We start from the raw sequence: 14,928 nt of genomic DNA, 5'->3' as shown, positions 1-14,928 counted from the left end.
TTCTTATAATGAATCCAGATGTATTCAGTTTTTAAAATACTGAATGGGCAATGGGGTAAATCAGTCTGTTTACCTTCAGTATAGTAATTAAATTCTGATTTCTAATCAGAAAGGAAAAATAAAAGAATGTGGTTATTTGGCTTCTTTTTTCCCCTTGCAAGTCTTTAAGCAAGTATTACTAATGGACTTCCAAAATTTTTGCAGAGCCCCTTGGTAAACCAACTTTATAAACCAAGACCCAGCACAAATTAATGCATTGCCTGTGGAAAATACTCAAATTTTGTGCAAATAAATGAAATAATTTCAGATTTATTTGGTAAAATGAATTAGATTTATTTTGTGATTTTTTTTTTTTTGCGTACATTGTTCAGTGCCCTGAGGAAGACAAATTTTATATGTGTTAGAGCACGTGCTTTGATCTTACAAATGTGAACAAAGGCTTGGCAGCTTATTATAGAAGGTCAATCTGGTAAGGCTTTGTACACCTGGAGGAACGAAAAATTCCCAGAATTCATTATCAAGGTCCACTGTGGACACCAGGTTGTCTCACATAAGAAGTGCCCTGGTGCTCACAGGTCTCTGTCACTCCTGCCCAGGGTAGTGTAGCCCACACTGCTGGGCCTGAAGGAACCTAAACTGACATCACCTGTTCTGTGTCTTATGGAACTGGGGCAGGAATAAAACAGGAATAGACCTGTACCACAGAGGAGCCAACAGGTGGAATATAAAACAGGGAAACAAAACCTTTATGATGATAAGTGTGGAGCTGTCCCTCCTGCTCAGCACTCCTGTGATCAGGCTGGGCCCAGGCCTTTGCTGCCTCAGTGCAAGGGCAATGGCTGCAGTGACACCTGACACGCTGTAGAGTATTGAGTGCTACCCCTCCCTATGGGTGCTGTGTTTATTTTAGCACAAATGTCAATGCTCAGACCTAACAGGTGCCCTCTTCAAGGGGGTTGTAGAAATAAATCTACAGAAATAAATATATAAAGGCTTTTGTTCTCTGTACTTCTAACCATGATGATTTTCACAGACACAGCGCTTCCATATTCTTCCAGAATTTGGATTTCCTGTATGGAGTTATTTAGGAGAAGCAGAACACAGATTTTTGGCAGAAGAGCAGGGAGATTTTTGTGCCATGTGCAAGCGGTGAGTGCTCTGCCTGTAGAGATACAAAGAGAGCTGGAGTTGGCTGTGCCAGCAGAGGATCTTCTGTTCAGCCTGGCTAAGCTGGGCACATAATCACCAAATTATTTACTTTGTCAAAGCCCACAATATTGGACTGAATATGGTTCTTGTGTTCCAGGAGTCTTATTTAAAAGTGCTTGAGTCACCAAGTAGGAGTTTGTCCTGAATTTTGCATTGGCTTTGTGAAGAGCATGTAGCTGTTGGCTGGAGCATTCAAAGGAGGCGCAGCTTCTCTGGAAGTGCTCTAGCTGGCTGTCCTGATAGAAATGTACTTAACACAGAACAGTCCTCTACTTTTTCCAGGTTGTACACAGTCTCTATAATGCCTTCCACAGCTTCTGCAGGCAGGGTGCCGAGTGCATTGGATTGAAACTTTCTCTCCAGGTCTTCCTTTTCCAGAGGTTTCCTCCAGTGCCCGTAGAAGGTCGTGCAGCGGTCGCTGATGGTGCTGCCGTCCCGAAGCGTGACGCTGACTTCGCAGTAAAGGCTGTCAAAGCTGGGGGTGTTGTCAGCAGGGTGCTCCAGCTGTGTTCTGCAGAGGAGTGCTTGCAGGGCTGGCCTGTGAACATTCTCACTGGTGAAGGACTTGACTGACATGCTGCCATCCAGCAAACTAGAGCATGCAACAAACTGGAAGGAGTGTCGTGCTTCGTGCTCTGAGGCTGGGCTGGGTCTGTTCACATATTTGACCTCAGGGACTTTGAGAATGACTTTCTCAATTTTATCAAGGGGGAACAAGTTCTCAGTGCTCTCCACAAGCTTGCTCCTAACAGAAGATGCTGCATCAGCCACCCAGTGTGTTGCCAGATGAGCAGGAAAGCGTTTGATGGCCACATCTTGCTGGTCCAAGAGCCAGGGGTAGGACTGCAAGGTTGGCAGAGTCTGTGGGCTGTAATCTGTATAAAAGGCACCCATCCCTGACTCCATGTCCAAGATCTGTTTGTTTCCTTGAAGGCCCTGTGAAGCTAAGCAAGCTGCTTCCAGTCCGTGCTTGGCAGCATTCCCAACATGGAGGGGCTTTATTTGAGTTGCTGCATTAGCCAGTGGGGCACCTGCATAGGAGGCAGCAATAGCCAAGGCATTTTTACAATCCAGCTGGTCAAGAGCTAGCAGTTTAGCACAAGCTGCTGCACTCCCTATTGTACCAACCACTGCTGGTGGGTGGAACCTGAGGAAACAAAAGTATCTTCGTCACCAGATTTCAAAAATTCACCAAATTCACTATCTTCAAAAGCTTTTAATTCATTGCCATGGAAAATGGATTGGACCATAAAGAAACATACGTTCAGCATTCATGTGTAGGCCTAACTGAGAGTTGTCACTTTTCCCCAGGAAAAAGTAAAACTGGAATAGTACTGCTTGCAGTAAATCCTTCCCAAAAAGCAACAGAAACATTAGTGTTGCTCATAGTTCCAAGCAAATTTATAGTCAAATATAAAGTTATATCTATTATTATTTAAATTTATATATGATTATCAATCTATAAAAATTCAAAGTAGGGAGATCATTGCCTCATTGTGAATTGCTCAATGCTTTCAAAAAGAAACCTATTAGCTAAAGAGTTAGGAGTCAAGTGTATGTATGTGATGAGCCTTCCCTAAATTTCCAGATGAACAGCTTAGGAAATACGACTAACTGTCCCACCTGTATTTGAAATGACATTTAATTATGTATATTAGCACTGATTAAAAACCACCTCCACTCCACTTTCTACTTTAAACATTTCTATGTACCTTTTTGGAATATTCCTGGCTTCTCTGGAGAAGTGCAGCAATCTGCCTTGCACCTCGATTCCCACATTGAAAGCTAAGAGCAGATCAAGACCTGAGATTTTTTTCTTCTGAGGAAAGGCCTCTGAGAGTGCAATCAGTGCAGGGAGCACAGCCCCAGATGGGTGTGTGGCTGGATGCCAGGTGTCATCAAAGTCCATTGAGTGCACCTAATGGAAAGAGAGGCATTGATATGTTAGAAATAAACTGACTTGGCAAGGTTGCCTCGACCAAATGAAACTACTGTAACTGGTATAAAAAAGCACCAAAGAACTGGATCTTCCTTAGAAAGCAAAAATTTCAAAAGTTTTTTAAAGACCTTTACTCCCAACATGGCTGTCTGAGAAGTGGCAAAGAAACAGAGATCTTACCTCAAAGGAGAATAATTCTAATTCAACTTGTACTAGCCTGAAAGCAGTGTGACAATGATTCCTTTATTCTGCGGTTGGCTTTTGCTGCCTTAATTAGACTGGTATAATTAAAGCAGTGTCACATCCTGAGGTGTCTCCTTAGACCTGAGATCACCTCTGGTGGACATGCAGGTGGTCTGGAACCCAGCTCTTTCCAATGCCCGCCGATGAGAGACTGCAGGAGGCTGTTCTTAGAGGTTTTCATGGTTGTTTATTGTTGCTTATCTCAGGAATGCTTTGTCCAGCGAACAGCAGTCTGCTCGCCAGACGTCCATGGCAGAATCTGCCTGGCAGAGGCAGGACTTATCTTTTATAGTCTAAATTACGTACTAGGTATTTACAAATGACCCCAAATACAATACAATCTTGTTACATGGTCCAGATCTGTTCTTGTCCAATCTAAATGTGCCAGCGTGTCACCCAGCATGGATGACACGGAGAAGAAGGAGGAAGAATATCCACACCCCCAATTCTCCATTTTGGCCACGTGTCCCTTATCACAAAAATTCTAGAAATCTGCTAATTCTACATTCTAACAGTCTAATTTACACTCTATTTACTCTTGTGGCTTGCATTTCTTCTCTCAATGTTGGCAAACTGCTCCAAGGAGCCAAATCCAGCCCCCGAGACACCTGGGTCCCATTCCAGAGTCCTTGGGGACCCCGCCAGGGGGGTCTTAAACCTTCCAAGGAAGCCAGAGGAATACTCTGGACTCCCACAAGCAGCTGTTCTAGGTCCACCACGTGAACAGTGAATTTTCACTTTCCCCAAAACATAATAAATATAAACACAATGAAATTACTTCTCCAGTGCTTCAACTGATGCTGCCATTAGGACTCGCACCATAAAACTCTAGCAGTTAAATACTGCTAAATGGAATTTATATCATCAGAGCTACTTCTCTGGTGCAACCATCCACAGGTAACAGGCACAAGCCTGCAAATGTACAGGAGGCTTTAGCCTGAATTTTCAGCACACCAAAACAAGACCCGTCACACAAGGAATCAGACTCCCTGGAGCTGCTGGGAGTAGGATAAAGCTACAGTCTCAATGCTGAATGAGCTGCTTGGCTCAAGAGAGAATCCCAAATGGTGCCTTCTCTTTCCCATGCCCAGAGCCCAGCTGTTCAGGAAGATTTTAGGTGATCCCAGCATGACATACAGCTGCTGATCTGGTAGCAGATGGTCCCCAATAGTGCAGTCAGTGTCTGCAATGTACTGCTTATCAGACACATTCCTTCTTCCTGCAAAGTTTTGAGAACCCCCAAAGACCTGAGAGCATCAGGGACAGCATTTTTTCAATATAGCATAGTAACACCTCAAAAAATGAACTTTCACATCCATGTCTTAACTTCAGAGCAAAGTGGGAAGGAAGGTGGTCAGGCTCAGCAGTCAGGTTTTGCCCTGTAATACTGTGATTGTGGTTTTTTGAGGACTGTTTCGAAGCAGATAGAAGAAGAAAATGCAGTGTCTGCCTTGAAAAACTTTGATGCCATCAGGGAAGACGCCCTGCAGTACAGAATAAGGAAAGTTGTGGGCAATACCCTGTAAGCCGTGTTTCTGGTGTCTTCAGTAAGTGCTTAAATTGACCTGTGACCAAGATGTAAACTGAACTGATCATATATATGCTAACAGCCAGATCTGAATATCATAAGGGCTGCTAGGAGCTGAGCAGTACCAGATCTCATTTCCAAGGTAATTTTCTCTACATTGGAAATGAGCTGTTAAATTGGACCTCTGATATTGTTGTCACACTAATTTAAATAGGCTTAATATTACTATTTCCTTGGTTGGTCACCTTCCCTGGTTTTGCATAATTGCCAAATTTGTCTACTCCACCTCTTGTGCATCTTTTAATTTCAAACAGGTTACAGCCTCAGTCTGAATTTAGACAAATGTCTGGGGAGCTAGTTATTGCTTTAATAACAAAGTGTGCATCCAAAATATATCACTGGCTTTTGGAAACCGTGTAACTGAAGATTAAGTTGCCTTGTGATATTATGTGTGTATGTATCTATATGTGCATCTGTGTTTTCCTGTAACTGTACTTTACCAGTTGGCAGGAGATTCAGATCCCAGTGAAATGAGCTAGAGCTAGAGGGTGCCTTTTTAGCAGCTACAGCAAAGTTGTAGCCCTGCTACAAGATTATCAGGTTTTAAGCTTTAGAGTTCTGACATTTGACAACAGTCCCAGGTCTCACATTAAAGGTACCCTGGGATGCTGCTGAGTTGGATCATACATATATTATACCTTAAGTTAAATCTCACTGGATGGAAGTTGAAGCACATTAAGAGAATAGTCTAGGAAAGTTTTGTAGCAGGCTTCAGAATAAGCTAAGATTTTTGGGACATTCTGTTCTCTATAGAGCAAGAATGGCACCAATTTGTATGATTTCAGAGCAAATAAAAGAGCATCCCTTACAGCCACTCCATTCACAAAAGCTGCATACAGAGGAGGCAGTCGGAAATCCAAGTGGCCCCAGATGGTACTGGATAAATCTGAGCTGTAGATCTGAAACAAATTGACATAAATTAATTCAAAGTCCTGAACCTAAGGATAAATGTGCATTGTAATTCTGATGTAACTGAGAGCAGACCATGTTCTCTTGGGACCTAACTGCTCCCTTTTATGAGAAAAATACTGTTCTTTCAGAAAGCCTGAAAAGAAGGTCAGCTTCCTGCTGGCTTGTATCCTATTCCCCCAAACACAGCTTGGGGGCAGACCAACACGACCCACCTGGACACTTACAATCTCTGACCACTGATGCCCCTTTGCACCATCCATTGACAGAATCACAGAATCATCTGGGTTGGAAAAAACCTCTGAGATCCTCAAGTCCTACCTAAATGATGACAGGACTGTCATCATCTCTTTGGGGAAGAGGGTTTTGTTTCTGTGTTTCAGTAAAATCCTGAGTAAACGATAGATGGCCTCCTGGTGCTGCAAACTAAATAAAAGGGAATAAACTACCCTGGTTTGGAAAGAAGAATGCTCTGTGGGAAGGGACTAATTGGCACACAGAGCTCTGGAGCACAAGTCCACCCAGACAGGTCTGAATGATAAAACAGTGGGCTGAACTCCTCCTCACTGAGGCACTCCTATGCTGGGAAAGCTTCTTTTCAAGGTCAATTACTCTGCTAGTTTGAGGACAGCAAGACTAGAGGAGAAGGATGGCTGATGCTGCAGACAATAATTATGTTTCATGGACTGCAAATAACCCACTCTAACTCCCCAGTTCTTTAACAGTTCCTTGATTTGAAAGGCTGGTGATAAATGATGCTTACTTTGTTGATGCTTTTAGTAAAATATCATAGGTGAAAGGAAGGAAGGGATTCTTAATTGACTGTGTTTATGGAGAGGGATCTTAGCATACAGACTGATACACAGACTTTTGCCCATCCAGAGTGAAAAACAACTTGAGGACTGAAATTTCACTGTCTTCAGCGCGACAAACACAATTTCTTTCTTTCCAACCATCATGGCAAAATTTCCTTTTCCTAGCCTAAGATTTCCCTTGTTGTCTTAGAGCTAAACCTTAGGGTGTGTTATAAATGCCAGGCAGCTTACCTTGCTGTACTGTGCCACTTTGTGGCAGACCTCTGTGCTGGTGCCCAGAAGCCCCACTCCAAGAGTATCCAGAATCATTCGCTTACTTCTCTGAATTACTTGATCTGTCAACTGATTTGCATTCAAACCATGAATCACCTTGGCAAAATTTCCTGTAACTGTCTGGGAAGGGAAAAAATGGAGAAAAAGAAGAAATAGATATTTCTCTATATTTAAAGTAAACACTATTTTCATTCCTCTTCTTTTTTTTTCTTTCCTCTTTTTTTTTCCTTTCAGTTTTGGGCTACTGTCTAGCACACTGGCCATTTCTTTCCCTGCTTACATGAATTGCATAAGCAAAACCAAGGTTAGAATTCTTCCTCTTTTTATTCCCAGAAATGTCACTGTGTTATTTATATTTTATTTATTCTTTCATCATTATCCTTTTTTGTTCTGTATTTCTTCTGCTTTCTCCCTGAGTCCTTGAGAGTATGCACTCCAAGTGCTATAACCATGCAAGATTATCTCAGTCATCTCTACCTCATCCCCATCTCATCTCCATCTCTAATGACTATTCACACACTCTCACATACCCACCCCCCAAATAGAAATAAAAACATCTGTCTTTGCCATGCCACCTACTTGTTGGTATTGAAATCAGTGGGAGAGTAGCATTTCAAGCCAATGCACCCACTACCACACAAGAAGGCAAGATTTAATCTGCTGATTGGCAGCCTTACTATCCCAAATCTTGCTGAGCTTGGAGCTCAGTGGGAAGCAGGAGTTGGCAGCCCTACCTTGTACATATTGCTCATAGCTCCCAGCTCCCATTGAATTCACTCTCAGCTGGAGTTCCAGCTTTTCTCCAAGACAAGATCTTGCCTTTTTGAAAAGCAGTGGCTCCTTGTTCCTGGATCCTGCTGATCTGGGAATTATACATATTTATTTCCTTCTCCTATTGAGCAATGACCTATTATGCAAATTCAGCCTGCTTCTTGGCTGTGAGCTGCTGTTAGTATCTGTATTAGAAAATAAGCGAAAACTTCCCTTCCTGGACCATTAGAAATGTCCCACTGTAGAGGTACACATTATTTACAACCAGTCTAGGCACATAGTTTCTTTTTTATACTGGCAGTAGTGAATATTTATCCTCTCTCACTTTGGGAATGGTCTCCTTTAATTTCCTCTCTTCCTTCCCCTTCCTTTACTCCCCTGCACATATCCACACAGTGCTGGTATTATTTCCTTCTGACCTTCATTTTGCTTAGGTAAACAAACCAAACTGTGCTGTTCTCTTTACAATATGGACTCACCCCTGCTATGCTCATATATTTTCATTGAATTGTTCACACTGCATTCCTCTTTCTCTACCAGAGCTGTACCCATCATGACCAACAAGTTCTCACTCACACCTGTAGTGAAGCACTAAGACTATCCCAAGGAAGCAGTTACAAGCAGTTTAAAGCAGATGAACCACATATCCCGTGGTGTGATGAGCACCTACTGCAGCATGTGGAGTGAGGATACAAAAGCTTAACTAGAGAATTGCATCTTACAGTGCAAAGAAACAAGACAGTACCTTTGCCCACATCCTGCTGGGTGATGCACGTCCCAGAGAGATGCAGAAAGTGAGTGGTGGCCAGTGAGCAGGGAACTCACTCTCTCACTATTTATATGTGTCTCTCTGAGGTGGGGGAAGGAATATTAGGCCTTTCTACTCATGCATCTCGTCCTGCCCATTTCCTCTTCTGCCTGTTATTGTTCTTTTTGCTTCACTTTCAACTTTCCCCTGACTAATTGCACTCTGAACCTCTGGGACACATGATAGGACTTAGCCAGTCATGTTTACATGTTGTGTAAATGAATACATACAATATTTCATTACCAGATATAAACTAATTCATTAGGTGGCATGGAGAGCTGTGTGGAACCACAGTAATCCATGGATAGCTCTACTAGTTGGGAAAGTCCAGTACTAGACTACAGGATGGCAAAGGCTGTTTTAGCTTAAACAACTTGCTGTTAATTTGTTTTGGGGTTTTTTTCTTCTTTTGCTATATGTCTCCTCCCTAACACATACAATTCAGCCTTGGGAAATGTGTGCCATAAGAATTTCAGACCATAAATTGGATTAAGGCAGTTCTTGGCACTTAGCAGTGTTTTAACAGCACGAATCCCTGTGTGTTAGCAAGAGATAGTGAGTGAGAAATTCCTGCCTATCCCATCAGGAAGGGAGCAGACCCCACAGGAGCATGACTAGGGTCCACTGGATAATTCTGAAGTATGGGAATCACCTTGGTTAGGGAAGTATCAAATCTCAGAATTGCAGGCTTGCACTTCCATGAAAAGTGCTGCCTAAAATAGTCTAGGAACCTCAGCCCTTTACTGAGAATAGCTCCAAATAATTTTGTAAAGCCTTATCTGACTCCTGAGTGCTTCCAGGTAGATAACAGCATGAGTCTAGAGGTGAAGCTGAACTATTTGAGTGGTTCTAACCACTACTGAAAGGTCCTGTTTCAGGCTGTGTCCTTCCCCCTCTCCTGTCCCTGGGTATGTGCTCCTCCTCCTCCCTGGGCCAGCCCTGGTGTTGAGCAGACCCATTTCTGAGCTGGTCCAGCCTGTCTCCAGAGCTAGCTCTGTGATTCTCAGCAATCAGGCATAACTGAGTTTCATTCCCTCAGAAATGCAAAATTAAATCTTGCAGCACAAGCAGAAGGGGAGAGGAGTAGGGCTAGCCATATTCTGTGAAATTTTGGGAGGGCACAGACAGGTATCATGAAAGAAGAGGGAATCAGCTGTTCCCCAGCAAGCTCTAGGCAAGATATTTGCCTATTTTGCCCAGGCTTTTAGCCAGTTCTGCTATTGGATATCATCTGCTGGTGCATAATTTGATGCCAAAAATTGTGCTGGGTAACAAAGGGCCTTAAATGATGGAAGCAGTGATGAGTCAGTTCATGGATACAGCCAAAGAGCCTGAGGCCTGGGACTCCTAAAAACCCAGTCCTACAAACACTATATAGTTTTGTACAGGCTAACCTGCATCATTTGAAGGTTCCATTTAAACCCTTGTCCTGTCTTTCTTTTAAATATGAGCAGCTGTTCAGTGTGGCTGCTAAACCTATTCCCACACATTCCTCTATGAGTATGCCACAGTTTCCTCACCCTAACTTCCATCTACAATAAACATCCCAGCACTTGTCCTAGGTCCTGGGTATGTTTTGCCAAATCCTGACCCCATAAGGACAGAGATCCAAAATGTGCATCTGTGCTTTTTCCTTGGCCCCCATATTTCCACGCTGAGGAAAACCTCAGAGATAGCCTGAGGAACTTTAGTGCTGATAAAAATCCAACCAACATAATGGGATTGCTCACATTGACAATGTTGGCAGTAGTTAAAAAGGTTAATAGAAGTTAATCTTATTGAGCTGAAAAAGGGAAAGATTTTGTTAACTTTTGCTTTTGTTCTCTCAGCTCATTCTTCTCTTCTGAAAATTGGAAGAAAATATTTAAATTTAGAACCACAGAATCACAGAGAGGCTGCAGTTGGAAGGGACCCCCAGAGACCATCTTGTCCAACCTCTAACAAGGCCACCCAGAGCAGGCTGTGCCCATTTAGGTTCTGAAGATGTCTGAGGACAGAGACTCCACAGCGCCCTAGGCAACCACAAAAAATTACACATTAAATAACAGATAAATAGATATTCAAACCCTAAAGTCCATCCTCTTTTTCCATTACCTTTGGGATATTATTATAACCCCATTCTGTTTCTCAATTCTTTCTCCTCCTCAAGTGAGATAGTGGTCCCCCTTGCCTTAATCCAATGTGAGACTCCAAAGTGAATTTGGATGGGACCCAGAACTTGTGATGTGCCTTGCAAAGTGATGTGCAGTCACATGCTCCCAGCTGATCTCAGATACGTGGCCACTTCCTTCTGTGATCTTGACTGCAGGATGGACTGTCCCATGCATTGCAATAAGAACATTAGTACTATTTATGGGCTGAACTGAGATATTATGAGAAAGTGACTTTTTGTTAAGAAAAGAATGAAATGAAACTGTACATTTGCTTGTGAAACCAATTTCTAAACTGTGGTCTGCAGACCTGAGGCTCAGGTGTACACTGTAGACTGTGAGGGAAAAGAAAGCAATATGATTATCACTGCAGGGGGAAGAGGCATCTATGCAAAGTCCTGTACCTCCACAGCAGAATTCCTAGGGGTCTAAACAGAAAAAGGCTGAAAATCAGTGACTGAGAGTTTGATACAGCCTGTCCACCCTGACAAAGGGAATCTGCTGCTTTCCTCTTCTTTGACACAATATGCATGGTTCAGCAATTTGGGCAGACAATTTGTTAACTAGCAAGTGTGGTGGAAAGACAAAATGTGTTCATCCAAATGTCATTTGCAGCATTGCATGCAGCTACAGTAATGAGCTGTGTTGATTATAGAACAAGGCTTTAGAAAACCAGTGCCCCACAGAGTCAATTTTCTCCTGCTGACATCACATTTTTAAGCTGCTTTTTTTTCCTTCTTTTGCCTCCAGTTATTTTAGGCTAAACTCTGCCCACACCTGCAAGCTCTATGTTTGCAACTGAAAGCAATTCTGGCCCTAGCTTATGCACTTTTTATTCTAAGGAAATATTAAAAATTATGGCAAAATATGGAGTCCAGGCTTCCTTTTCTCCAAGCCAGCTTTCAAGAAGTAACTTTGTTCACAGCCTGTGCTTAGATGAGAAACAGGAGACAGGTGTGTTGTGTTTACAGACACTGCTGTTGCTGACAGTCTGAAAACAACTTCAAGTGCAGAACTCGCTCCTTTTCCTTCTACTGGGATGTTTTAATTCCAATGAAAAGGTGAGAATCTTAATGAATTGTCTGGAGTAGATGGCTTGATCTAAACCTGTTAGCAGCCCTACAGCCATAACTCTTGGGATGCTGTAATATTGTTGTCACTGTCATTATAGTCCTGTGCTTCTTTTTCCTCAAGCCTACCTTCCCATATTTACCCCAACAGTGGGTACTGAGCCAGACAGCAAAAACACACAGCAAATGCAACAGGCAATGGTTGCACCATGAAAGGTATCATCCTGGAAATTTCTAGCCTAGTAGTTCTCTTACTCACTTCCTTGCACAACTAGTGGCCATGGCAGTGAAATCTCTGAGAAGTTATCACCCTTGTTTGTTTTTTTTCAAAGTTCCCACAGCAAATCTTGGAAGTTCCTGGCCATATTCTGGTAAAGGTTGCTAGGAGTCAGTGTGCTGGTCAGTGCACTACATTACACTACCCTTCTTGCTTTCCTAAATTAGCAGGGCTATTCCTAAAGGCAAGACCTCAAGGTTCATTTTAACTTGTAATGTTGCTTAAATGATCTGTAAGAGGCAACAGACATACCTGGGATATTCCCTTAGGATGACATTCAAGACAGCATTACTTATGGAGTAGAGTGAAGAGACCTGGTCTGCATATGAGAAGACACTGCAGCTCCATGAAATTCCTGTTGATCCAATGTGCATTTTAGCTTTCACCAATGCTACAACCTTTACCTTTACAGCACACAGTTTAACCCTGTCCTCTGCAGCACACTCAGGCTCTGCTGCAACACTGTGGATCACATGCAGTCCTCTGGGGGAAGGACTAGGGAATGAGTCTGGGGGTGCTGTGGGGTGTCTTAGATAGTTTGACACCTTCTAAGATAGGACAGTTGCACCTCATGCAGCGGAGCCAGTAATGCCCCATCAGAAGGAATAAATACCTTCAGGCTTACATGTGAAAGTGATCTTCCCCAAGGGGGGAGGTTTCACACCTAAGTCACAAGTGTGAGAGAGGATAACTGGCATGGTAAAAAACATCACCCCCCTCCACAGGGCATGCTTCTTATCGACCTTCTATCTTATCTGGCTCAAACCCCAGAATCACTGGTGGTGGGTGTGTGGGTGTTCTCCCCCTCTGTCTAATTTGGATCAGAGGTTTTGCCACCACATGCCCCAAAACTCATCTACCCTACCCTTACCCCAGCAAAGCACCCTGTGCCTCTGCAAATGGCCAGATGTTTGAGCCATTAACCATTAATGTCTCTCCCAACGATCTCCAGCATGAATATAGCAGTGGGTGTGGGAGATCACATAGGGTTTGTGTTCCTGCAGTTTGCATAACTACTTCTTGCTTTTGTTTTTGGCAGCCTGTAGCACACGTTGCTCTCTTAATCAAAGTGCAGCCCATGATGTCTATATTATGTCCAAAATGCAGCCAGGTATCACTGCATGACTTGTGCTATTTGGGGAGACGATAAAACTTGACTAGCATAAATTCAGAGTTTGATGAGCAGAAACCAAACTAGTGAGAGCACATGTGAGGGATGTGGCAATTTTAATTAAATTATCAGAGGAACCCTGGTGGTGCAAACAAAGCATTACTCACTGTGCTGGGCTGTGCATCATACACAGAAAGGCACCAAGCAAACTGATGCTCCTGATCACTTCAGAGACAGACCAGATGTCAGGACATAAGGGGCCCAGCAAGGCTGTGGTGGCAGTCCAGTGGGGAGATGTGGTATCAAGATCTAGTATACAACAAGCTTAACCATTAATTAAGGCACAAAAGAGCCTCTCTGCGTCTATACTAGTTCTTAGGGATTTGGAATCCCTAAGAAATTATCCAAGACTCATTACAAACTTTTGTATGCATTGAAAGGGCTAAAATAACACCTATGGAATATACAGCAAAACCAGAATGAAAAATAAAGCAGCATTCTTCAAACAGAAACAGGCTTTGGGACAAAAAAGTCACCTGATTTTGTGGGAGTCCATCATTTTACCTGGCAGCAGCTGCAGAAGGCTTGAGACAGGTACTGGAAGATGCTGTGTGAGTTAACAGAATTGTGCCTCCAACTTTCAGAGCAGATGCTTTCTCTCTTGCTCTCAGCTTTGTCCCTCCCAAACACAGCCCCTCCTGGAAGGATTTAAACAATGAGTCATGTTACAAAAGCCACAGAGTACTTGATGCTAATGGAGTGCCCATTCTTCAAACTCCTGCCATGAGTTAATTTCCACCCATCCCTTCTATCTGCTGGACAGAAACTGTTCAGACATCATGCTTTCATTGAGATCCCCGAGGCAGCCTGGGTATCCCATCTGTGACAAGTATGTTCCTGCCCTTTTGGGGCACTCCAACAACTGCAAAAAAAACTTTTGGCTGTACCCAGCTAGATCGTGCATTTTCCACCCTAAAAGTGCCAAGAAATATTGCAAAACAGCCTGAAATTACACTTTAAATGCAGCAGTCTCTGATTTATGGTGCAATTATAAAACATGTCATGGTAGTTATTAGCTCTGAGATTGAGTATCACATATTTCAGACTGTAAAACATACTGAGGAATTTCTAGCTGTGATTGTGTATTCACCTCTAAAGAGGAAATGGGCTTAATTACACCAACATTTATAAAAGGGAGAAATAACAGCAAAAATGGAAGAAAGGTTAAATTTGAACACAAGAGCTGTGAATACATAAAACATTTATATTATTACACTTGTAATTGAGCATCTAAGCAGAAGCTAATGATTTGATTTAAATTGGTCCTTTTTACATAAGTGGCATTTGAAGAATTGTGGGTTTTAGAATTTATAATGACACTATTTTTTCCCTATGATTACTCATCTTCAGCATAGTAGATTCAACCAGATGCAGGAAGAATTAAAAATCAAGAAAAATAACTACTTTCACAAAATGATAGGAATGATCAACCATGTTGATGCTTCAGCACTGGCAGGGTTTAAAACTATTCACCTAAAAATGAAACCTACTGTCAGATGTAGTGGACAGTATTTTATTCACCTTTTCCCTCCCTGCAAGTGTGGCCTTGAATTATTGCAGGAGCACTAAGGTTAGCTGTAAGGAAAATAATGTGATGTTTGAGCCTTGCATTTATTTATTTAATAAGGTCATACTCAGGGAGAATAGATGGTGGTAGTGGTACCACCAGCACACACAGCTTATCCTCCCCACTTTGGTAATTTGT

General features: G+C 42.6%; 1 protein-coding gene across 1 annotated transcript in view; it reads right to left on the bottom strand.

Moving 5' to 3' along the window:
* ACOD1 (aconitate decarboxylase 1) overlaps nucleotides 1-8,566 on the bottom strand; it is a 65,681-nt gene extending 57,115 nt beyond the window's left edge. The window contains exons 1-5 of the mRNA XM_056491462.1: nucleotides 8,493-8,566; nucleotides 6,935-7,096; nucleotides 5,789-5,878; nucleotides 2,922-3,127; nucleotides 41-2,356 (exon numbers count right to left, since the gene is read on the bottom strand). Coding sequence (XP_056347437.1) covers nucleotides 1,402-2,356; nucleotides 2,922-3,127; nucleotides 5,789-5,878; nucleotides 6,935-7,096; nucleotides 8,493-8,504 — 1,425 coding nt within the window. The 5' untranslated portion in view covers nucleotides 8,505-8,566 and the 3' untranslated portion in view covers nucleotides 41-1,401. The remainder of the gene's footprint in view (nucleotides 1-40; nucleotides 2,357-2,921; nucleotides 3,128-5,788; nucleotides 5,879-6,934; nucleotides 7,097-8,492) is intronic.
* Nucleotides 8,567-14,928: the final 6,362 nt, after the last annotated feature.

This window comes from Oenanthe melanoleuca, chromosome 1 (genome assembly GCF_029582105.1).
Source record: "Oenanthe melanoleuca isolate GR-GAL-2019-014 chromosome 1, OMel1.0, whole genome shotgun sequence".
NCBI classification, from domain to species: domain Eukaryota; kingdom Metazoa; phylum Chordata; class Aves; order Passeriformes; family Muscicapidae; genus Oenanthe; species Oenanthe melanoleuca.
Note: the sequence above shows the minus strand (reverse complement) of the source record. Positions and strands in the feature narration are given on the sequence as shown.